This window comes from Ahaetulla prasina, chromosome 7 (assembly GCF_028640845.1).
Source record: "Ahaetulla prasina isolate Xishuangbanna chromosome 7, ASM2864084v1, whole genome shotgun sequence".
In the NCBI taxonomy this organism is placed as follows: domain Eukaryota; kingdom Metazoa; phylum Chordata; class Lepidosauria; order Squamata; family Colubridae; genus Ahaetulla; species Ahaetulla prasina.
In genome coordinates, this window is record NC_080545.1 from 66,101,012 (window position 1) to 66,127,525 (window position 26,514).

Below are 26,514 nucleotides of genomic sequence, written 5' to 3' on the forward strand. Positions count from 1 at the left end.
CAAAATCATGCAAAATACAAGTAGATAAATAGGTACCACTCTGATGGGAAGCTAATGGCGCTTTGTGAAATAGCAAGAAACCAACTAACTCTGGACTGCCTGAATGCGAGGCAAATTTAGTGGCGAAAAGCTCCAGATGACGCTTGCGCGGAACACTGCGGGTGGAGCTAGTTCACCCCCTATAGTGTATCCTGGATGAACTAAACAAACTAGCAATCTTAGGCAGCCAAACTATTCTGTACTAACATTGGAGACTCACTGGCTCTCAATGTACAAACACCATATGCTAAATAAATCAATAAATCTGATCTCAAATTCATCATTCTATTAAATATTAGAACTACAAACCAGTTTTCATTTCAGCAGTATAATATAGTCTGAGCAAAGGCAAGTAGTTTTATTGTTGCTCGTGTTAAATAAGTTTAACATAAATCCTTGCTAACTTCCAACAAATCATCCAAAGTACTAACATTAGATCAAGATCTAATTTCGGCCAATCTCTGCTGTACAGAACATGATCACAAGTATATAGAAAATCAAATGTTGTACTTACCCTGACAGGATTTTCCAGCCTGGCAATGTGTCATGTGGTTGAGGACATTCTTCATGGTTCGACAGTGAGGGAGGTTACACTGTCGTACTTCTCCATTTGCTTGCTCCCTCCGTTGACATTTGTGAGCATGCAAGAGGAGAACAAGTTGCTGCTGTATAAGCTTGCGTTTTTCTGGGTCTGCTGTAGGTGCTCCAGATCCCATAGCAGTTGATACCATACTAGCCTGCTGAACTGAAGGAGTCTGCTGCTGCTGACACTATCAAAAGGAGACAAAGCATTTTTGAGTTCAGCAAAAATTAGAAAAATGATTTTTTTAAAGCTTCTTCCTGGGCTTAGCTTGGAGGAACCATAACTATTATTTTAAACATAAATCAGAAAGAAATTAAGTTTCTCAAGTTCTACAAGATTGAAACTATTTTGTTTTGAATTCCCCCACTACATATAATCCCTTAGATAAAGCTCACAATTATTTGCACCCCCACAAAACCTCTAAGATACTAACTGACTATATAACTGACTATAGAAAACATCAGTTCAGCACTAGCCTGTATAATTTTTGTGCAGCTTTTACTACCAATCTTAAGGATATTTTTAACTTTTACTATCAATCTTAAGGATTAAGCACAGATCAGTAAGAATTTTTTCCTTGAGTTCAGAACATAAACAGGGGAATTTTTCCAACGTTCACCCTGAACTATCTGAAGTATACAAAATAAACCAGAGGAGTAAAAAGTGGTCATAGTGCAATATCAACTCTTGAAATCACTACGCATGATTTCTTCAAGCACTACAACCACTGTTAAAAACTGTGAAGAACAAAAAAAAATGGTTGAAAAAGAAATTCAGTTATTCTAAAAAAATCTTTCAGTTGAAATCAATTTGGTTAGTCAAATAGATAAATGTCGGCTGCACTTTAGGAAATGAAGTCGTAGACTTTCCTTTTAAGATAAATTGGTAACTTAATGAAGTCAAAGCAACCTATTTACACACACACATACAAACATGCAAAGATATTAACTCTTATGCCTGTTCAGAGTTACCTGAAAGGAAACAATCTCCATAAGACAAAAGAAAAAAAAAATAGACATGTATTCTACAGTATCCTGCTTTGCTTTTCCCTGACTCAAGCTTGCTCACACATACCCACCAAAATCAATAATGGATTACCCTTGGCTTTATATATATTTATATCTTATAGTCAGTACTCAGGCATCCAACTTGTTTGCCAAATCAAAGGAAAGATGAACAAAGGCTAGATCTTTCAAAAAACCCAACAAAACTAAAGACATTAATTATCCTAAATCTGTTTGAAGTAACTGAAGACAGATCCCCCCCCCCAAAAAAAAGCAATACAATTACACAACAATTTTCCACAGTGGCTTCCATCTTTTGCAACATCATTCCTGCTTAGATGAGATTGGCCCTTAACCAGCTGGGATTCCAGAAAGACCTGAAAACATGGTTTTGCTGTCTGGCCTGGGGATCAGTAACATGGGTATAGAGCCTGCAAAGTGGCTGAATTGCTAAGGAAATCACATGCACTTTCCTGCAAATTATGTTTTTAATTGTTTTATTTTGTTGCATTGTGTTTTGTAAATTTTGTATGCTCCTCAGGTGAGATGGCTGGCTATATAAATTTATCAAATAACAATATCAGGGAAGACCAGAGCATATCATAATGAAATTGTTTTCAATAACCTTTTAGATCAGTTAGGTAATTTTAAAAAGTCAGGCATCAGTTGATATTTTAGTTTGAATCCTGCATTGAGTGGGATTTGACTTGTTGGTCTTAATTTTTTAATTGAAGATTATCCAAGCGAACAGCATAAAATCTTCTGGATCCTCCAAATTACTATCCCCCATCAATTTCTGAAGATAAGCCTTGAATACAGTGCATTTAATATCATTAATTTAACAATTTTTTATACAATTTACTGCTTTGCTTTTCTTTTAGCACTCAGCCAACGTGGATTCTACATGTTAAATTGTAATTGATAACTTTTTCTTCTTTTTTATACACTTTTTCCATTTTTGTTGTTTTTAGGGTTGAATGTATGCTTTTGTTTTGTTTCATTTTGTTTGTTTTACTGTTTTATTTTCTATGATAGAATAATAAAAAACAAAAAACCCCACAATTTTTATACATAATGTGTAGGCCATTCTTTTAATCAGCATGATGTGAGGTAGCACGCAACCTAAATGTATAATTTTTTTTACAGATGAACACCAAGAAAGATTTAAGTTCATAGAACAATACATTCAGAAGTGCTTAGCAATGAATAACTGAGTAAAGCAGGACAGCAACAGGTTTACACAGTTCAAATAAATAAACTGTGTTGGCCATTGAGTCAGTTTTTGACTGAGATGCAGTTTTCTTAACGAAGGATTCTTGGAAATGGTTTGCCATTGTTACTTCCTAGGACTAAGAGAATGACTGGCCCAAGGTCACCCAGGTGGCTTTATATTTAAGACAGGACTAGAATTCACAATATCCTGGTTTCTAGCATGGCAGCTTAACTGTTACACCCTCTCCAAAATAAAAATAAATTACTTGACAAAAATATCATGGAATCTGAAATAAAGAAGTTGAACTGCATACACTATACAGGTGATATCACTAGTCTTTTCAATTTCCACACAGTTCAATATGTGACTAATTTAGATCAGGGCTCTCCAACCTTGGCCACTTCCAAGATTTCTGGACTTCAACTCCCAGAATTCCCCCGCCAAGTTGAAGTCCGCAAGTCTTAAAGTGACCAAGGTTGGAGACCCCTAATTTAGGTAACTCATATTTATGAAATATAAATGTTAAGTGAATCAATGTAGGCTGAAACTGTTAGAAATTTAGAAAGGAAAAATCCCTACTAAAGATAATTGCAAGTGTTCTGAAACAGACATCAGGAATATTTGTGGACAGAATGCAGCTGTTCTGATCCAAAGTGGGAAAAATGCTTGGTATCAGGTGGCAATGTTCTCTGTGCCTCCTTAAAAAAGACATGCTTTTTTTTTTTGCAAAGAGGGATAGCTGCTGCAAGTCTAATCTAAATAGAAAGTAGATTCATCAGGAGAGGGGAAGGGCTATAAAATCCTTTCCTTTCAGACCACCTTCCAATTGCCCAAGTACAATGAATGAATCAATGAATGAATGAGTGAGTAAGCGAACGAATGAATGAAGCGATATGCAATGTGTGCTAGCCAGAAATACAATGAGACAGATCCATGGTTGTTATGGCAGCCCCAAATCCCTGCATGGGCATTCCAGGATGCTTCAACACCAAATATGAGATGAGACTTTAATAAATTTATCAAGCCAGCACAAATACATTACAATAACAAAGAAGACAAAAGAAGTTAAAGAATTAAAATAAGATATTTATTTATTAAATGTATATGTCACTCAACTCCCAGGGATCCTTCAATATTGAAAGAGAGAAGGTGGCAAATGAGGGTCCCTGTGAAGGACATTCACAGTATACAACTTCCTTCTTTGATGCAGTTTACCACAAAAGATAAAACTATTTGAAAGATTTCTGTGGGTGACTTCAGATTATTATTCTGGGTAGAGATTCTGTGCACTTCTACTTGAGTTTATTTGAAGCTATAAATATCAAAGTGATACAGTCCTTGATTTATGACCATAATTGAGCCCAAAATTTAAGTTGCTAAGTGAGACTGTTAAGTACATTTTGTCCAACTTTATGACTTTCTTGCCACAGTTGTTCAGTAACTCATTGCAGTTGTTAAGTGAATCTGGCTTCCCCAATGACTTTGCTTATCAGAAGCTTGCAAAATGTGATCACATGATCCCAGAACATTGCAAAGAGTCCAAATTTTGATAATATGACCATGGGGATGGTGCAACCATCATAAGTATGAAGAATGATCATGTTACCCTTTTTCAGTGCTATTGCAACTCTAAATGGTTAGGGTTAACCCTGCAGGATAACACCAAGGCCAGACTACTGCTTGCCTGCATATGGTATTAGGGGACAGGTCCTTGTCCAACCCCTCCTGAAGAAGTTCCAGGATCTGGGCCACTGATACAGAGGTGGGATCGATGTGACCCTTGGAGCACCAGCCACAAAAGATCCTCCAAGTTGAGTCATAGATTCTGTTGGTCAAAGGCCTCCTAAAAGCCTGCATCGTCGGTTTGGAGAAATTGATCTGCCTCAGAACTCTCTGCTCAAATGCCAGACCATCAGAGCCATTATGGTTCCGGATGAACTAAGGCCCCCTGACTGAGGGAGATTCTATCCTGAGAGATCCTCCAGGACTTGGATACCAACAGGCTGCATACCAACGACATCTGGGCCAGTGGGGAGCTAAAAGCAGGATCTCTGCCTTCTCTGCCAGGACCTTCCTGATTACCCCTGGAATGAGGGGGAAGAGGAGGAAAGGCATATAGTAGCCCTCGGGGCCACGGACTGCAGAGTGCATTGGCTCCTTCCGCCCCCAGTGTTGCAAACCTGGTGTAAAACCTGGGTAGCTGGGGTTGTGACCCAGGCCCAAATAGGTAGTAATAAACTTAGTTCATGGAAAAACAAACTTTATTCGAACAGCTGGAAATTACTTCATTCCCAGCGTCGTTCAACTCAAAGTAAAACAAATGCCTCCCAACACAAATTCCTCAGATCTCACAAACCTTAGTCCAATTAGACAAACTGCCAAAGACCCTTCCTGGCAAATGTCCAGAAGCCACAAAAACAAAGACACAAACGAAGCAGAAGATGAAACAGAAGACACAGCTACAACGTTGTTTTCCGGCAAAGGCCAAACGCCGGTGCTGGTCTGTTTTTAGCCTTATGGGAGGGGCCAATCATCTCTTGGCCCTACTCACAAGTTGTCCTCTTTGCTTGAGCTGCTCTTGCCTTCTGGCAGCTCTTCTCATGCGTGCACTAGGAACAGACTCCTCCTGTTCCTCTGCCTCACTACTATCAGTCTCTGGAGTCTCTGGAGTCTGCACCACACTTCCCGATGGCCCTGGCCTCACCTTAGCCTCATCGTTGTCCGACTCTGTTGCCAGCTCCATAGACTGCTGACGGACCACAACAGCTGGGTGTTTGATGGGGAGGCAAACAGATCCAGGATCCGGGGCGGGGGGAGAAAGCTTTCTGAGAGATTCTTGAGTATAGCGGTCACCACTGGTGGTCCATGGACCACTGGTGGTCTGCGAGAAAATGTGGGTGGTCCGCAGAAAAATGATTGGCATTTTTTATATTGCACTAAATCAGGGGTCCTCAAACTACAGCCCCTGGGACAGATACGTGCAATGAACGTTTGTGTTGCTGCAGAGAGTCTCCACCTTTGGGATTTTTTTTTGTGTAGGTCGGAGGGGGGCAGAAATTCCGACTTGGGGTCTGCTTCAGCCTCCTGGTGTGAAGCTTTGGCCAAAGGCTGGAGGGAAGGGCCACTGGTGGCAAAGAGTCGGAGGGCCTCGTTTCAGTGGGACTGCATCATGGCCTGGAACTGGCTGGCCATCTCAGCCCGCTGAGTCTTCAGGCATCAGCACCTCACCTTGCACTCCCGCAGGTCTTCCCTCTGCTTGGAAAGCCTATGCTCCTAGTCCTCAGTGAGGTGCTTCTACTGAGCCTCCTTCTCGGTCAGATCCAATTTGAACTGAGCTGTTTTGCCAACCTTTTCTTGTGGTGGCTGCTTAGCTCCAACAACTGCTTCCTGTTGGGGCCCTAAGGAGCCTGGGCAGGGAGGGGAGGAGTGGCTGGGAAGGGATGGGAGAGTAGAGGCTGGCAAGGCGCCCCTCCACGTGAGTGCCATTGTCACGCCCACCCAGTCACATGACCACCTAACCACGCCCACCCAGCCAGTCTTTAGGCAGATCATATTAGTGGTCCGTGGGATTTAAAATTATGAAATTAGTGGTCCCTGAGGTCTGAAAGGTTGGTGACCCCTGCTCGAATAGGTCTGGTGTAGGTGCCAGTCTGAGTGGTTGACCGTGGTTCTGCTGAACCAGTCCACCTGTACATTCGATGTCCCTGGGATGTGTTCTGCTCTGATGGAGAAGCGTCTCTCTGCCCAGAGGCCCAATTGCTCGGCCTCTTGCATGAGGGATGTGGAGTGGGTGCCTCCTTGGTGGTTGATATGGGCTTTGGTGGCCACATTGCCCATCAGAATGAGTACGTGGTGTCCAGAGATCGTGTTCTGGAATCATTTGAGGGTCAAGTGGGCTGCCTTGAGCTCCAGCCAGTCAATATTGTTCCTCAGATCTTCCTGAGTCCACTGCCCTTGTGCCATCTGGGACTGGAAGTGGGCGCCCCAGCCAAACAGGCTTGTGTCTGTGGTGATGGTCAGGCGGCTGGGTTCCTTGAAAGCATATCCCTTGGTTATGGCCTGGGACATCCACCCTTGGAAGGATTGAAGTACCTTTGGTGGAACCTGAACCCAGGCATTTGACTTGCTCCTATTGGGCCTTGGTAGAGCAGGAGAAACCACTGTAAGGTTCTGGCATGCAGGTGTGCCGAAGGGACAATTGATATGCAGGACACCATCTTGCCCAGGAGTTCAAGAGGCGGGCCAGGGACATTGTTTGGTCCGCTCGGACCCAACTTGCCAAGGCCTTTATACTGACGTGACGGGATATGGAGGCCTCGCACGACCTTTTATCTATGACTGCACTCCAGTGTAGCAGTCGGTTGGTAGGAGCCAGACTGCACTTCTCGAAATTGACGGAAAATCCGTGATCCTGGAGGACCTGGATCGTGACTTGCAGGTCATTTGTTGCCTGGAGGTGAGAGAAGGACTGGATCAATATATCATCCAGGTAACATTGGACATGGGAATTGCCCTGAGGTGTGCTGCCAGTGATTTGGTGAAAGTCCTGGGCACTGAGGACAGGCCAAATGGTAGGGCCTTGTACTGATAGTGTCAGCCCGCATAATAGCATAATAGCTCTGGAACCGCCGCTGGTATGGTAGGACAGGTACATGGAGGTATGCCTCCATTAGTCAGTGGAGGTCAGGAATTCACCCTCTCGGATGCTGTACAGCAGCAGTTCTCAACCTTTGGGTCGGGACCCCATTGGGGGTCGAATGACGATTTGCCAGGGGTCACCTAAGACCATCGGAAATATGGGAAGTATACTTGCGAGTTGAAGAATCGCGCTCCAATGATTGACTTCACAAGCCAGCTGCAGGCTCTTCAGATCGCTAGCCGAATTCGGCTTCAGGCGCGATGAATTAAAAAAGAGAGAAATCTTTGCTCTGATGTCTCCCTCTCAAGCCAGCTGCAATCACTCCCAATCGCTAGCCTAATCTGGCTTCAGGCGCTATAAACTTAATAGGGGAGGAGTCTCCGCTTTTAATGCCTCCGTCCTCAAGGCAATCGCAAGCTGTTCAGATCACTAGCCAATATGGCTTCAGGTGTGATAAATTAAAAACAAAAATAATTTTACGGTTGGGGGTCGCCACATCATGGGGAATTGTATTAAAGGGGTCGCCACATCATGGGGAATTGTATTAAAGGGGTCACAGCACTATAAAGGTTGAAAACCACTGCTGTACAGTATGGACTGGAGGGACTGCATCTTGAATCTCCTGTAAACCAGGTGGATGTTTAATCTCTTCAGGGTTAGGGTGAAATTCAAGGGTGAGGCCTAGTCTCACCGTGTTCAGGACCTAAGTATCTGTCGTGGTTGCGTCCCATTGGTCTGCAAATAGACTTAGGCGGCCACCAATGGGAGGACTGGCCTCACAGACATCTGGAGTGATGAAAGGGGTGACTTCCTGATCCACGAAATGGCTGTTTGGCCTAGAATTGTTCTCTGCTCCTATCCCTAAATCCGGATCTGTCTGGTTGGCAGTCCTGTCTATGGGAGTATGCCATCTGGATGTGAGGAGTGTCAAAGCCGGTCTCTATAGGCCAGAATGGGGGCCTACAAAAATAAGGCGAGGGACGGCTGTCAGCTCGGTTGTATAGAGAAGGCAGGAACTTTCTCCTGTCTCTAGTTTTCATCAGGATGGACTCGAAGGCGTCTCCAAACAGCTTGTTACCCTTGAAGGAAGCAGAGGCTAGCTTCTATTTATACTTCATGTCCTCCTGCCAGTGATGAAGCCACAGCAAGCAGCAGGCTGTCACCAAGGAGGCGATGGCCCAGGAAGCAAATTTGGTGGAATTCAAGATGGCTTCAGCTGAGAATTCTGTTGCCGCTACCAGCTTATTAATGTCATGGTGTATGAGAAGGTCATCATGCGGAACTCTCTCTTATAATATAATATAATATAATATATAACAACAGAGTTGGAAGGGACCTTGGAGGCCTTCTAGTCCAACCCCCTGCCCAGGCAGGAAACCCTACACCATCTCAGTCAGATGGTTATCCAACCTTTTCTTAAAAATTTCCAGTGTTGGAGCATTCACAACTTCTGCAGGAAAGTCGTTCCACTTATTAATTGTTCTAACTGTCAGGAAATTTCTCCTTAGTTCTAAGTTGCTTCTTTCTTTGATCAGTTTCCACCCATTGCTTCTTGTTCTATCCTCAGGTGCTTTGGAGAACAGCCCGACTCCCTCTTCTTTGTGGCAACCCCTGAGATATTGGAACACTGCTATCATGTCTCCTCTAGTCCTTCTTTTTATTAAACTAGACACACCCAGGTTCCTGCAACCATTCTTCGTATGTTTTAGCCTCCAGTCCCCTAATCATCTTTGTTGCTCTTCTCTGAACTCTTTCTAGAGTCTCAACATCTTTTTTACATCGTGGCGACCAAAACTGGATGCAATATTCCAAGTGTGGCCTTACCAAGGCATTATAAAGTGGCACTAACACTTCACGTGATCTTGATTCTATCCCTCTGTTTATGCAGCCCAGAACTGTGTTGGCTTTTTTAGCAGCTGCTGTACACTGCTGGCTCATATCTAAATGGTTGTCCACTAGGACTCCAAGATCCCTCTCACAGGTACTACTATTAAGCAAGGTACCACATATACGGTACCTGTGCATTTTATTTTTTTTTGCCTAAATGTAGAACCTTACTTTTTTTACTGTTGAATTTCATTTTGTTAGATAGCGCCCAATGTTCAAGTCTGTCAAGATCTTTCTGTAACTTGAGCCTATCTTCTGGAGTGTTGGCTATTCCTGCCAGCTTGGTGTCATCTGCAAATTTAATGAGTTCCCCATCTATCCCCTCGTCCAAGTCATTGATGAAGATGTTGAAGAGTATTGGGCCTAAAACAGAGCCTTGGGGTACTCCACTGCATACTTCCCTCCATGTGGATGTAGTTCCGACTACACGTTGAGTGCGGTTGGTCAGCCAGTTAGGAATCCATCTGGTGATGCTGCTGTCTAACCCACATTTTTCTACTTTATCTAGTAGTAGGTTATGGTCTACTTTATCAAATGCTTTACTGAAGTCCAAGTAAATTATATCGACAGCATTCCTCTGGTCTACTAATTTTGTCATTTTGTCAAAGAATGCAGTAAGATTTGTCTGGCATGATCTGTTTTTGACAAACCCATGTTGGCTTTTGGTTATTACTTTGTTTGCTTCTAGGTGTTCGGTGATTCGTTGCTTATCTTTTCCAGAATCTTCCCTGATATTGAGGTCAGGCTGATAGGTCTGTAGTTTCCTGGATTTGTTTTTTTTTTTTCCTTTTTTGAAGATGGGAACTACATCAGCTCTTTTCCAGTCCTCTGGCAGCTCCCCTGTGCTCCAGGATCTTTGAAAGATATAGTTCAGTGGTTCTGAGATCACGTCTGCCAGTTCCTTCAGAACCTTGGGGTGTAATCCATCCGGTCCTGGTGATTTGAACTCGTCTAGGGTAGACAGGTGTTCACTTACCATTTTCTTTCCTATTTTAACTTGTGTTTCTAATCTGTTTTTTGTGGTGCTGTTTTTGATAGGTTGGATTGTTTTTTCCTTTTGTGTAAAGACAGATGCAAAAAATGAGTTAAGTAGATCTGCTTTCTCCCTATTGCTTGTCACCTTCTTGCCACTTTCTCCCAGCAATGGGCCAATTGTTTCCTTGACTTTTTTCTTGTTTTTAACATGTTGGAAGAAGCTTTTTTTGTTATTTTTTACTTTTGTCACTAGCCTTTGTTCATTGTGAGCCTTAGCTTTCCTCACTTCATCTTTACAGGCTCGGGCTATTTGCTGATACTCTGCCTTAGTTATTGTTGGAGCCAGAGCAAGGTGCCTGATGTGCCTTGCAGAGGGTGAGCTCTGCCTTCCTATCCTCCGTCTTCAGGGCGTCCTCTGTGTAGTTAGATAAGATGATGGAGGATGTTAAGGCCGCTACTGGGCCATCTATCATTGATGGTTGTAGTGCCTCTGTGAGGTTCGGGGCCACATTATAAAACTTTTTGTTGTTCCCACTTGGGGGTGGGTATGTCTCTGGTTGGGCCCATTGCCTCTGGACTACGTCCAGGAAAAACTTAGGTGAGGGAATTCCTTCATTCTCCATGGTTGGCTCTGAAAAGAGCAACTCGCTTAGGTCCATTAGGCCCAATGCTGACTCTGGTTTAGTTGGGTGGGATGTGGCTTTGGCCTTGTACAGTAGGGATTTGAAGAGCACCGGGCAAAAAAGCCCTGCAAAGACCGGAGGGTCTGGGGCCATCCCCTCATCCTCTAAAAGCACCAGGTCCCTTTGGTCTCCATCTCCTGAGAGAGATTCCCTGCTCTGAATGGATGAAGTGGGTGAGTGAGGTCCTTGAAAGGCCGTCAAGTCTCTTTGAGACTGAGGTACTAGATGTTATCCCTTATGTAGAAGGGTGTCAGATGCCACTGAAGCAGTCTGATGTCCTTGCAGTAAGTCTGCAGCAATCCCCTGTGCTATGGCTTCTGAAATCAGAATTCTCACTTAATCAGAGTTTTCAGGCCCCTGGCTGTCCCCTGGGTGGAGCCCCGCCATTGTGGGTGTAAAGGTGGCCTCTGTCACCAGATTTAACCTCTTTGGAGGAGGCTCCCAGTGTCTTTCTGCTGGCAGCAGGCTTGACAGTGGAGCAAAGGAGTTCTGATTGCAGCCTGACGTAAGAGGTGGCTGAGAGGATTGCTCTCTGGCGCCATCTGGTGACCAGGTCTGAGAGCACAGTGCCATCTGTTACCTTGCATCATTTAAATAATTTAGGGAAATGACAATTCTTTCCCCCTAGAGGGATTTTCTCCTCTCCTTTGTTCAGCTTCCCTCTCAGCCTGGCCAAATCTTTTGTCCAGGGCCTTTTCATGCCTCCAGGGTACTTCTAAGCTTTAGAAACTTCGAAATATCTTTTGCTCTTATTTTGGCAGGTGCTCCTTTAACTGCCAACTTTGGCGTTAAGGAGCCTTTCTGGAGAATCTGGGACTGGACTGGGGAGCCCTGGTCCTCCCCACTCATTTCTGGCATTCCTGAGGCTTCAGGGTCAGCCACTTCAAGTCTTTTTGGGCCTCCTGGCCAAGGCAGGCAGGCTTTTTTCCAGCTGGGAACTTTGCTGCCGCGGCTTTTCCTGCCAAGCCGCTGCAGAGTATGCACCTGGAATTGACAGGGCAATGACTCCAGTCCCCTCTATTCTTTTGCGGATAGAAATGAGGGACCTCGGTTTTATCCACTGAAGTTGGAACAAGGCAGCTACACCGGACAGACCGGGGAGCCAGCTGGGTTGACTGTGGCTATGCTGGACAGACCAGGGGAGCCAGCCTAGTTGAATGCAGCTTTGCCAGATGGGGCAGAGAGCCAGCAAGCAGTTCAAAGCGAGGCGGCTATGCCGGATGGACTGGGGGAGCCAGCCGAGCCATTCACTGAATTGCAAAGGCTAACCCAGTGCCACAAGACCTTACCATGAGAAGTCAAGAATCCAAGGACTGAATCTCTATCCTTTTGCTCTAAGTTTTGAGTCTCCTGAGGAACAATCTTCCAAGTGTCTCTTCTGAGCCAAGACTGAGTCAAAACTGGGCATGCGCAGGCAAAGGAGGCATGACCAAAAGATTGACTGACTCAGTCTCTGAGCAGAATTAACCCATTCCTTGGATTCTTGACTCGGCACACTGGAGAATAGGAACCATCTCCTTTATATAATGGACCAAAAGCTAAAGTAAAAGGTGCTGTTCCATAAAATTCCACTAAGTACAGAAGACAAAATATTTTTTTAAAAAATAAAACCAATGTGGTCAATAATCTCAAATAATATTAAAAGCCTTACATCAGTTCTGATTTAGATGTTGCATTGGAATTTAAAACAATTCTAAAATTGTAAGTAGAGAATAGAGTTGGTTAAATAGATCTGGCAAACAGAGGATTGATGACAACAGATTGTGTCATAATTTATTAACAAAGAAATGTGAATGCAATTGCAAAAGAATCTGAAATTATGAATAACATAATACAGCCATTTACACCTATGAAGATCATTAGTGTACAGGTCACAACTCTCCACATTCTCAAATTATATTTCTGGAGGATCTTAGGGTAAGAGCCTTTAAAATAAACACTAACAAGCTATACACAAAAACATATTGTCCGAACTGGTATCTTTTCCCTCCTACCCCAAAATATATAAAGCTTGCAATGATTTATTTTATGGGGAAGCATGATTTTTTAAATTAAAAATCAAGTTAGGCTTTTCTTATAGGGTCCCTATAGCAATTTTTCACAACTAGTCCTTTATATTCATTTTATCACCATTAATGGCCTTTCATATTCACTCAACACATTGTTCTTATGGTTGCTATCATTTTTCCCCTTTCTCCCAGGCTACTGCTATCACATTCTTCAAATTTCCTAATAATTTACTGCCTCAATTTTATTCTAAAAATACCATACATATTATATTTCTCCAACTATAAATCTTTCCTCTGTTCATTTTCTCCAGTGAAGGTCACTCAGTTCTCTTTCACTTTCTGCTATTCTGGAAAAGTTTCTATTCCTTATATTTTAAGAATCACCATCACTCTACTTTATAAACATCTTCTCACAGAGTATAACACCATCTCCATAGCCAGTTTCAATTAACAATGAAATTTATGGCAAGTGGTATGTATGCACATTAATCCAGCATCTTTTCTACTTGAAGATAAAGAGATGAATGTTATATTGTTCTACAACAATTATGTACATTTTAAACTAATTTTTAGCATAGTAATCTGAATAATAGTAAACATAGTTTTAATAATACAAAGTTTTTAACATCATTTATATATTCCTAAATCATTACTACTTTAACTATATGGCCACTACTTCAAAACAGTTACAGATTGTTTTTCTTCTCTCAGCTTCCAGAATGTCAACCAGAAAAAGAAAACTAACTCTGCTTTAAATCAGAATAGAGACTTGTGACTTCCAATGATGTTTAATGATAACTTCCAGCAGCGTCACCTGTGATTCAATGGTGCAATAAAATTGTATGACAAAAATATGGCAGAAGATAGAGATATCAGGAAAACTACCCAGAAGAAATGATAATTCAGTTGAAACATTCCTTCTTCTAGATCCAATAACTTCTTTCTAGTTAGACTTCAAGGATAATTTACTCCCCCACTATAAAACAGCTTTTCCCACTGTAGTTTCAGACAATTAAATGATGAAACATTAGCACAGAACTACTGCAATATTCCGAATTAATTGTAAAAGAATTTTCTACTAAAATTACTACTTACCATGTTAGGCATAACAGGAGCAGGCACTGGTTTCTTGTCCATTGGAAATTGTGGCAAACTGTTAGGTAATACCGGCTTATTTTGCATCTGGGGACCAAGTCCACTGGCTCCAATTGGCTGCCCAGTGTTTTGGTTATATGGCGGGACATAAGGACTGGGGTTGTTCATCATTCCCATCTAAAAATTAAGTAAAAAGTGATAGATCAGGTAAGGATTTTTAATTTTGACTTTCATGGAATTATAAAGCAAGCATGAATATTTTAATATCAAAAACTATCGTGATGTAGTGCAGAGGTGTAAAACTCAAGGCCCAGGGTCCAGATCTATCCCACAGGATGCTTGGATCTGGTCTGTGGGGCTGCTCTGGAAACAGTAAAGGACTGGCCTGCAGTGCCTCTGCCAGTGCAAACAGAGGCGGCCCTCCTGAGCTCCATTTTCACTGGCAGAGGGTTGCAGTATGTTATTTTCATTGGCAGAGGGTTGCAGGAAGCCATTGCAGATGAAAATGGAGCTCAAGTGGGTTGGGGCGGCCCTCCCGAGCTCCATTTTTGCTGGCAGAAGGTTGCAGGAGGCCATCGCAGCCAAAAACGGAGCTCGGGAGCCCATTTTCGTTGGCAGAGTACTCAGGCTGACACGAGTGACATCGAACTGGCGACGCCCCCCCCCCCCCCCGAGGTCAAACACAACTCTGGTGTGGCCCTCAATGAAATTGAGTTTGACACCCCTGATGTAGTGCAATATACTTAGATAGCCGCATCTCAATCTCCTTCCCAACCTTTCATGAATGCTATTCTAATAAGGAATTCTTTTTTTTAAAAAAAAAAAAGGAAAACCATTCATTACTATTAATGGTAATATAATTCATTTTTAGTTCATTCTGACAAGTTTTCCCCAGATAATTAAACTTATTAAATATAATTTTAATTGGTACTATTCACATTGAATTTAAAGAGTTCATAACTAACATGTATTTGAATGTGCTTCAGTTTGTTATACTCTTTAACTAAAGTCAGATTCTATTAATTGAATACAAATTTCAAATTTCATAGCTTTCAGATTTCAATATCTAGCTTAGACTCCATAAAATGTTTAAAATGATTACACATTAAGACATCCTATGACAGTGATGGATAACCTTTTTGCCATTGCATGCCAGGAGCAGGGAGCGGGGGTCACAGGCACACATGCCCACACCCATAATTCTATGCATCCTGCCCCCACGTGACCCCCTTACTCAGGGGTGAAATGCTCCCGGTTCAGACCGGACGGCATGATCCGGTAGCAATGGGGGCGGGTAGTTCGGAGAACCGGTAGCAAAAATCCCTGCCCACCCCACCCCCCCGTCCACGCCTTGCTGTTCCTGAAGCTCTCAGTGGTGATATAGCTTCAAACGGCCTTAAATGACTGCCACGGAGCTTCAAAGGGCTGCACTACAGCGCTGTAGGCAGCTAGCAGACCGGTGCCTCTATTTTTAAAGAAGGTAGACCAGTGCCTCCCAAAAAGAGGCGATTAGTAGACGAGTGCCTCTATTTTTAAAGAAGGTAGACCGGTGCGCTCCCAAGTTTTGTATACTTTATTATTTTTATTATTTATTATTATTATCCATGCCCATTCAGTCACCTGACCACCAAGCCACACCCACCAATTAAGCCACACCCACAGAACCGGTATGTCGTGTCCCACTCCTCCGCTGACGGCCGGGTCAGGGAAATCCGAATCAGGCTTGCCTCTGCAGCTTTGCCCAAAGTCCTAGCAAAGTCCTCAGAGCAGACAGGAGACCAGAAAGTGACTTCAGCAAGATAAGTTCGACTTTGCCTGACTCAGAGACTGCCAGAAAGCAGATCCTTTATATAGGCCATGGGGTGTGGCTCCATGACTCAGCACTCATTAAGGCCTGCCCCTCCCTTCCTTCTGTTGCCTCCGCCTATCCAGTCTTCTGATGCGAGGGTCACTCCAATCAGCAGCTGTTGGAAATAAACCTTCCTCAGGCTCACATGCTGCGGAGGAGGGGGAGGGGTCTAGCTGCTCCGTTTGCCTGGGCATGGAGCCAGGGCTGGGGCCGGGGGGTGCTCCCTCCTCTGCAGCCTGCTTGGGCATGGAGTCAGGGCTGGGACCGGGAGGTGCCCCCTCCTCTTCAGCTTGTCTGGGCATGGAGCCAGGACTGGGGCCGGGAGGCATACATTCCTCCATGTTTGGGAGCAGATAAGAAGGCCCCGGAGGCTGTGAGAGCGGGCAAGACACAACACGGTAGGGAAAATTTTTAGATTTCACCCCTGCCCTTACTCCTGGCATGCAATGGCATGGTGGCCCCCAGAAATGGTCCGTTAGCCAACTTCCAGTCCCGGAGGGTCTCGGGGGTGATGGTGATGAGGAAGGCCATTTTCATCCTCCCCAAGCTCCTACAAAGGCTCTGGAGCCTGGGGAGAGAGAAAAACAGGCCTACTGGGCCCACCAAGGCCCTCCAGAGGCAGGAAACAGCCTATTTCCCTACTTTCAGTGGGTCCAGAAAGCCCAAAAATCAGCTGGCATGCAGGCTCAGGCACACCAGAGCTGAGCTCGTGTGCCCACCGATATGGCTACGTGTGCCACCTGTGGCACGTGTGCCATAGGTTCACCATCACGGTCCTATAACTTTCATTATGTTCACAGTTCATTACAATATCAAATCCTCCCCTCTCCCTCAAAGCAAAAGCTTAGAAAGGAGTGTTTGCGATTATTTGTTAACAGTGACTAGCCGTGGTGGCTCAGGCTGTAAGATAGCCTGTTATTAAAACACAGCAGCCTGCAATTACTGCAGGCTCGAATCCCACCAGGCCCAAGGTTGACTCAGCCTTCCATCCTTTATAAGGTAGGTAAAACGAGGACCCAGATTATTGGGGGGGCAATAAGTTGACTTCGTAAATATACAAATAGAATGAGACTATTGCCTTACACACTGTAAGCTGCCCTGAGTCTTCGGAGAAGGGAGGGATATAAATGTAAATAAAAAAATAAAAAATAAAAAAAACCTTCTTAAGTGCATATAAATAGAGGTAATTTGGTATAGAAGCCAAGTCATCAAAATAGAAACCAGAGAAGATTGTGAGTTGTAGTTCCATCTTGGGCACATAGATAGCTGGCGGGCCTTGGGTCAGTCATTTCTCTCTGCCTTAATAGAAAAGGAACTAACAAGCCACTTATAAAACCAGTGTCAAGGAAACTGAAGGGAGTAGTCACCAGAAGTAAAAAAAATGACTTAAAGCCAATTTTTTAACATTTGCATTGCATGGCGTCACTTGGGATAGCAAGATGGGCACCTTATAATTTAAATTAAATTAAATTAATACATTGATTTATACTTTCTAGTTCCTATAATTTAAGGAATATGTAAACTTTAGGACTTTTAAAGATGATAACTAACACCCTGAATTGTGTCTGGAAGTAAATCAACACCCAATGCAGCTCCTGCAGGAGAGACCGAAAATAGGATATGTCTTTAAAATAAGGCCAAGCCTGATTTTTGGGGTGGGTTTAAATATATGCCCTCCCCCAAAAATAAGCCCTAGTGATGAGGTAGGTGTGGCCAGCAAAGGAGGCAGCCCTTCCCATCCTCAGTCACCTCAGGGCTTCTTGGCCTCTTAATCGGATCAGCTGAGCCGCTCAGGCCACCATTCACAGCTAATTCACAGGTGACACTCAGGCCGCTGTCTCCAGCAACCACAGCCACTTTTGCAGTCAATTGCGGCTGCAAAAGAAGCCATAGGCTAAGCGATGTATCCCACATGCCTTGCACCCTTTCTTACCTAATAGCGACAGTCACAGCAGGCAATTCCTCAGCTGCCTCATGGGTGCCACTCCAGCCAGTGCCTCCAACAAGCTCCGCTGTTTTTACCATCAATTGCAGCCACTTCTGCAGCAGGAGGCCAAGCAATGTGCTCCATGTGCCTTGCGTCAGCCTTCCAAAGGGTACTGTAACAGCTGCTATCCACAATTTTTTTACCCTTATTTCGTCCCAACCGTACTGGGCCACATGGGTTGGGACGAAATAAAGGTAAAAAAATTGTGGATAACTGCTGCTACAATACCATTCGGAAGGCCGGCGCAAGTCTCCTGCTGCAGAAGTGGTTGCACCCGAGGAACGCTTTTGGGAGAGAAGGCAAAGGGGAAGTGATTGCTTGCAAACTCCCTCCTCTCCACTGGGCGACTCCTGGCAGCCCCAGACCCCCAAAACCCACGTGGCTCCCTTTTCCACAGTTCCCAGCTCTTTATCAAGGCGGGGTGGCAGGTGGGGTGGGGGAGAAGCGAGATGCATGGAGCGAGACAGGGCTCAGTCCTCTTGCCCCCTCTTCTCCCCCCTCTCGCCAGGCATGGCAGGGCTTCTATCGTGTGTCTTGCTGTTATTTGCAGGCAGACACGTTATAGGGTAAAAAAATCTTGTGAGTTCAATCAAACTCGCAAGAAGTTTGTTTTTACCCTACCAACTGCAAGGCAAGTAAGACATGCATCTTGTTTGTTTGTTTATTTATTTATTCATTCATTCATTCACATTTTTATACCGCCCTTCTCCGAAGACTCAGGGCGGTGTACAGCAAGTAAAACGACAATAATCCAAAAACCATTTAAAATACCATAACAAAATTAAAAATCTAATTAAACTGCTGTATACTTAAAACTATTAGGTAAAAAATACAAAAGATAAAAACCCCTGTTAAAAAACCCGCTAAAATCCCCAAATATTAAAATCAATCAGGCCAGCCCCGCTTGGTGAAAAAAGAAAGTCTTGAGCTCGCATTTAAAGGTCCGAAGATCAGGGAGAAGACGGAGTCCCACCGGCAGCTCGTTCCACAGAGCCGGGGCCCCCACAGAGAACGCTCTTCCCCTGGGGGTCGCCAGCTGACATTGGTGTCTCCCCAGCCCCACTCCTCCCACCTGCCACCCCCAAATTGGATGCCATGCCCGGCGAGAGGGGGAGAAGAGATGGCACAAGGAGCCCCATCACACTCCACGTCTTGCTTCTCCCCCACCCCACATGCCACCCCCCCCTTGATAAAGAGCCAGGTGCTGTGGAAAAGGGAGCCGGGCAGGTGCAGGCTTTGAGTTTGAGGCTGCCGGGGGTCACCCGGCAGAAAGGCAGGACCGGGTTGGGAGTTTGCAGGCAAGGGGGATGGATGGATGGATGGAAGGTGAGCGAATGCCAAGAACACCGGGGAGATTCCCACCTTTGATTGCCCCAGCAAACAGCTGATGAGTGGCTGTGTTGAGCTGCCACAGCAGCACAACACAGCAGCAGCCATGAGGTGGCCACGCTCGCTGCCTCCTTCACCCCCAAAATAATAAGACCCCCAATAATAAGGCCAAGCCTTTATTTTGGGGTTCAAAAAATATAAAACAGGGTCTTATTTTTGGGGAAACACGATGACACATGTGCACTGGCTGTTGATTTCCTTCCAGATCCAATTCAAGGTGCTATTTGCACCTTGAAAGTCCTACATGGCTTGGGACCAGGTTATTTGAAGGACTATCAGAGAGAGAAGGCAAGGAATGTTGATGGTCTCCTCTCATAAAGAGTAAATCTAGTGAGACCAAGAATGGCTTTCTCTGTGGCAACTCTCTTTCTGTGGAACATCATCCCCACAGAAATAAGATTGGCCCCCATTTTGACACTCTTCTGCAAGGCCCTGAAGACTTGGTTTTGCTAGCAGGCCTGAGGAACCAATTAAGTGGCTTGTATGACTGCTTATGTTGTCACAGGGGTGGGGTATCACTTTTTATTGTTTTTATATGAGATTTTTATCTTTGTAAGCCATCCAGAATCACTGAAAGTGAGTTGTATGACCATATAAATTTCTTAAACAAATTAAATAAGATAAAATATTATTTGATAATAGATGGGGCTAAAATAGCTCTCATGGATGAAGGCAAAATAGCTAAAATACTATAGCTCTGTTCACAACCAGAGCAAGTAGATAACTGCATGAATAAATAAGAAAAGATTGTCAAGTTAAATTTTACTACAACTTTTGGCATCATGCTCAATCCTGCCATCCACTTTCAGAAGCAAATGGAAGAAGCATGAACATCTGCAGCAGCAGAGTAGCAGAGAGAACATCAGGAAAGCTCCAGTATATAAATGGAATATAATGCACGATCTTTAGATCTTATCCCTATTTGCCCAAACAATTATTTTTACAGACCAAATTATGATCCATAAAACATACTTTACAGTTTCTAGTGTGATAGATTAAGGTGCTCTTTGGCATTTTTTTATCCTTGATATTATAGAGATAGGCTGCTGTTACAGAAACAATAGAAAGATTACAAGGAATAATCAACTCACAACATGAAAGAGGGCAGGTGCAGCAACAGATGCTATTGAGTGGCAAGGATAATTGTACTATTACAATAGAAATTAATTATACCCCAAATCCCAAAAATAAAGCAGTTTTGTTATCCAATATTTCATCATAAATTATGAAAAGTTCTGCATAATAGATAATTTGCAAATTTACTTTTGAGATTTCATTTTGTTTAAGATTTCTAGAAAGGGAGCATTCCTGCAGTTGTACTGCATTTTGCAAGATTACTGAGAACCCTCCCAAAGAACAGTGTAAATTCAGGAGTGACTTACTAATCCACTACCTCAGAAGAACAGATGGGACCTGGAAATTTGTTGGAAGTAAAATGTACAACTGTAATCACAGCAAGGGCATGACCACCATTGGTGAAAAGCTTTAAATTTAACGACAAACAACAAAGTAGAATTCAAATGTTTTAGAAGGCAGCCAACTATATTGTTACGTGATTCTTAAAACATGGAAATGTAGACTCCTCTATTTTTTAATATTAAAATCAAATGAAACAAAAGTTTATATAAAATTTTTTCCATCACTATTCCAATATAATCGAACTGAAAAAAGTATTCCCTAACCGCAAAAAGACAGTACAATGTGTACAAATGCACTTTTATGAACACTTTTCAAGCATGCACATATTATATAACTTGTTGCCTGATTATAAGATTAACAATAATTGCTTCCCTTTTGTGAAGATCAAATTATATGTTTGATTCACAACTGTAACCATATTTATTCAAGCATAACTGCATGTTAATACCATATTAATAAGTCTTTTGCTATCACTTTCAAGACTACTTGGGAGTCTCAGTTAGTCAAAAATAGAGCAGCCCAATTAGTATATTGTCAGGGGCAGCACATTATATCTGTGTTATGGACCCTGCACTAACTTCCTAGTAGTATTTAGTCCTAGTAGTGTTAATCTACAAAGCTCTTTATGGTTTGGTATTCAGGACTTCATTCACCCACTAGAATTGGCCCAACATATTCAATCTTGCTCAGAGAAAGCAGTTAATAGTTTACCACTTTTACTAGTGTGGGAGGCTGAGGGACAGAGGCACTGTTTTTTGTAGTATTCCCAGTCCATTGGAATGGTTTTCTGCTGAACTTAAGTTAGCTCCAATTTTGCCTGCCTTCTGAAAGGCAGAAGCAGCTGAAAATAGATCTTCCAGATATTTTTCAGTTTCTCAGTCAATGTGCATCAATTTAAGAAAAAAGTTCTATTTAACACAACTAAATAAAAGCATTAATTGAATTTATGTGTATTGTTTAAATAGTAAAAAGTATGAAATAAAGGAGGCTCACATATTCCAAGTCAAAAGACTGGTCCAATACTTATTACTGTCTATAATTTAACTGTGATGTTATAAATCACACTGCTGATTTCCATTGCCTATTTTATTTCGAAAATGCCTCTAAGCCTCAGAGCTAGGATGAAACTATAAAAATGGCATGCGGCAGAGGATAGCTTTCTGTTTTGAATCATGTTCAGCCATCTCAGAAACCAAAGAATGCATAAGTTAGAGATAGTGAATCAAGAAAGTGGCAGGAAGAATCCTAAAACAGAAAGTTTTAAGGAGCAACTTGACAGTTTGTGATTTCGTGTTTCTTCCTCTGTATACACATATCTGCAGTTTCTGTGCATCACATATCACATATCTATACTTTTTCAGTTTGTCTTTTGTGCAATTATTATTTTATTGTGCTGGAACCAAGTAAATGTGCTGGCATTTGGACTTACTGTGCCCCAAGTTTTATAGAATTCTTTCAGCAAGTTTTTTCACTTCATCAGTTTGTTTACGTACCGGTGCCTCAGGACCCTTCAGAATTACTATTTCATTCAATTCAGTAAAAATGTTCAATTTCTCAGAGAATGACAACTTACTAAATGTAAATAAACTAAATAATAAACTACAAGCTGAATCTAAGAAATACAGTTAATGATTTAAGAAGCACTAATTTTACGTATATAAGGTATTGAAAACTGTTTATAAACTGTTTTTTTATAATACACTATATTAAATAGTCAAGCATGCAAATAAACACAGATCACTTTGACAGCTGTGTAACAGTTTTAGAGATTTAAAGTTTAAGTTCAATTCAACATGTGCCCATTTACTTTACTGAGTTTACAGGCTATCCAATCAAAATATTCTACTGAGTGGCATACAATTTCCCAATCTATGAGTTAAAATAAAAATAAAATAACTAAAGATTAAAATCAAGTCCATATATTATAAAATATCAATTTATATTGGGAATCAATAATCCTTTTAACACAATAATAATTACTTATCCAGAGAGAGAGTCATAGTAAACCTGTGTCTGTTTAGCCAAATCTTTACTGACATTTTGAAGGTCAGGAGGAAGGGGCTTATCTAAATGGCTGGGCTACAGCATTCCAGAAGATGGAGACAACAACTAAAAAGATACGTTTCAGGCCCCTTTAGCTGGCAATCTCTGAGTGAATACATAAAGAATCCACCCTATTTGATCTTACCAAGTAGCAAGGTATTTTTGAGAGAAGGCAATCCAACAGAAAACTAGTAATCAGCACACTGAGTTGCACCTGGAAGTCAACAGCAACTAATGCAGCACTTCAAGAAGAAGTGTTATATGGACACCCCAAGTAGTGTGCCTATAACCTCTTGAGCTACTGCATTTTTGACCAGCTATAGTTTCCAAGTGCTTTTCATGGCAATCCCATGTAAAACATATTGGAGTAGCCCATCAAAAAGTGGCTAATGTATGAATGACAGCAAGTAAAGCTTCATATTTTCATATGGCCTGGCTAGGTGGCTCAGTGGCTAAGACGTTGAGCTTGTCAATCAGAAAGGTCGGCTTGAATCTCTAGTATAGGTCTCCTGCATAAGCAGGGGTTTGGACCAGATGACCTCCAAGGTGCCTTCCAACTCTGTTACTGTTGTTAATTCTGTTGTTATATTTCAAAAAATATGAGTGGCACACAATATGGAACTGTGCAAAGGCCTCTTGGCCACAGCTACCTGCTCCTTGAACAAGAGTTGAGTCCAAGAGGACCATCTGTAAACAGAAGTGCAACTCCTTTCAGAACTAAACATGTATCTCTGGAAACCACAGGCCTTTGAACCAAGAGCTGCTCCATTTGCTAGGATTCAATCTTAGCCTGTTCTCCCTATCCAGACCTAAAGGAGAGCACTTGGACAGATTGTTTGATACCTACTGAATATTTACCTAGCTTTTCAGTGAGAATATATACAGGTAGTCTTCGATTTACAACAGTTCATCTAGTGACTGTTCAGCTCAATTCAGACTGTTCATTTAACGCTGATCAGCTGTTCCAGGCTGCAGGGATCGCCGCCGCCTACCACCGCCTCCATGCATCCCGTTTTTGGCCTCTACGCGCTCCATTTTTGGCCTCCATGCGTCCCTGTTTTTGGCCCGTTGCAGATTGCCGCTACCACCATCTATCCCCGTTGCCTGGAATGGGCCGAAAACACGGCGCAGAGAGGCCAAAAACAGTTGAAAAGTGGGGGCCAGTGGGTGACAGGGCTTCAGCAACATTCCCTGTATAAGACACACAGACATTTCCACCCACTTTTGGGGTGGAAAAAAGTGTGTCTTATAGACTGAAAAATATGGTATGTAATGGCTAAATAAGTCATTATTCACTCTATATTGATGGAATATTTACTGGAAGAGACCTTGGAGGTCTTCTAGTCCAACCCCCTGCTTAGGCAGGAAACCCTACACCACCTCAGACAAATGATATCCAATATCTTCTTAAAAACTTCCAGTGTTGGATCATTCACAACTTCTGGAGGCAAGTTATTCTATTGAATAATTGTTCTGTCAGGAAATTTCTGTTTAGTTCTAGGTTGCTTCTCTCCTTGATTAGTTTCCACCCATTGCTTCTTGTCCTGCCCTCAGGTGCTTTGGAGATTAGCTTGACTCCCTCTTCTTTGTGGAAACCCCTGAGATATTGGAACACTGCTATCATGTCACCCCTAGTCCTTTTTTTCATTAAACTAGACATACCCAGTTCCTGCAACCATTCTTCATATGTTTTAGCCTCCAGTCCCCTAATCATCTTTGTTGCTCTTCTCTGCATTCTGTCTAGAATTTCAACATCATGGTGACCAAAACTGGATTCTTTGGTTATTTCATTTTTATTTTAATTCATAGATTATGGAATTGTACGCCACTCAATAGAATATTTTGATTGCAGTAGCCTATAAACACATTTTATTTCAAATTTCTAAGCATTTTACAGTTAAGGGGCTAATTAGAAATCTGAAAACAAAATGTGTGGCGTTCATACCTAAGGCAGGCCTAAAGGTGCAGTCTCACATATAGTTAATGTAAAGGATTGATGTTTATCTAAGTGACATAAGGGAAAATCAACCTTTTCTTTTTTTTTTTGCATGCAACATAAAAACTAAAAAGAATCCTAATAAATTACTGTTATTCCAAAATAAGCATCCTTGACTATTTAAAAAATGTCAGATAATAATAATACACACTGTAATTATCAAAACAAGCAGTATATTCTACTTTGTTCAATGGAAATTTTGAGTAAAAAGCAAAACCAGATTAATACATCTAAAAAAAAGAACAGAACTATAATTCATTTTAGTTTCTTTATACATCTTTTTTACTTGGTGTAATCTCAGAAGACGCTAATTGCTTACTCTTGACAAAGAAGCTGTAATCTGTAATGTTTTCCCACAAACTGTTCATAAAAAGCTTGCAATTTTACAAAATGTGTTAGGAAACTGACAAAAAACAGCTGGATATTCCTCAGACTATATAGATTTTATACTTTATAATTTTTACAGTTTATAAATTCTCATGTTATATTTTGCATTGTAACAGAATTTTGTAGTAAAGAATTAATTCAAATAGTTTATATAATTTACAATGGGCTAAAATACTCAGATGCGGGTTGGAGTGTTCTGGAGACTATTCTTCAGACCATGCTAGTATATATAATACACCATTACAAAATCATCTGGGATAATTTAATGATTTTTCTGGAAGTTACTTTACTGAAGCTGAAAGCACAGCTTTTGGTATTCCAGATATGTTGGTTTAAGATGAACCAAGAGTATGGGCCAGATTATGTTTGTCATCAGAACAGCAAGTTTAGTGTATCTTAGTTTATCTACCTAATATAGTGCTTTAAGATAATAAACTTTCAAAATAACTTGCTCGGGTCCTGAAATGAAGTCTGAACTATATTTCATCAAATGCTTAAGTTCAGGTTGTTTTATTCATTTACTACTCTTGGTTTACAATTCACAGTATCATTGGTTACTACATTTTACATAGTGAAATATATATTAAAAACCTATTTGTATCCAGCATTTTCAAGTTAAGCTAGATAACATCTACTCATTTCACTAATCTCCATCAGAAGATATAGAGATAGTCCACAATTTACGATCATTTGTTTAACAATCGTTCAAAGTTACAACAACCTTGGAAAAAGTGACTTATGACCTGTACTTGCATTTGGAACTATTGCAATAGCCCCGCAGTCATGGGATTACAATTTTGGCAATTGGAAACTGATTTAAATTTTTGACAAATTGCAGTCTTATAGTTGGTCATGGAATGATGCTTTGCAATGCAACCTTTTTTTCTGATTTCTGGCAAAAAAAAAAAAAAAGTCCCATCCATTAGGGAAACTGGATCCTTTTTACTGCAGTGATTTGCTTAATGACTGTCATAACAACCGTCATAAAATCTGATACGATTGCAATGACTTAAGACGGAAAATCCAGTCCCAATTGTGGATGTAAGTCAAGGACTATCTGTACTTAAGTATTCATTAAGTTTACAACTCAGTGAGGTGTTAAAAAATCAGATAATTTATAAAACTAGCAATTTTTGCCTGTATTAACCTATGTCTGAATTAAAATAACCCTGATTTTCATGAAACTCCAAATCAACCTAACCTTCCAAAAAAGTTGGTCCTAAACATTAGGGCACATATTTACTTAAATTATAAAACTCCAGGCTTTGCTCATATCCTAAAGAGAATACCAAAAAAAATAAATATTCCAGTAACTAT

At 41.9% G+C, this 26,514-nt stretch overlaps 1 protein-coding gene across 1 annotated transcript in view; it reads right to left on the reverse strand.

Annotated features, from left to right (window-relative positions):
- EP300 (E1A binding protein p300) overlaps window positions 1–26,514 on the reverse strand; it is an 85,305-nt gene that overhangs the window by 44,767 nt on the left and 14,024 nt on the right. The window contains exons 3-4 of the mRNA XM_058190067.1: window positions 14,128–14,304; window positions 554–809 (exon numbers count right to left, since the gene is read on the reverse strand). Coding sequence (XP_058046050.1) covers window positions 554–809; window positions 14,128–14,304 — 433 coding nt within the window. The remainder of the gene's footprint in view (window positions 1–553; window positions 810–14,127; window positions 14,305–26,514) is intronic.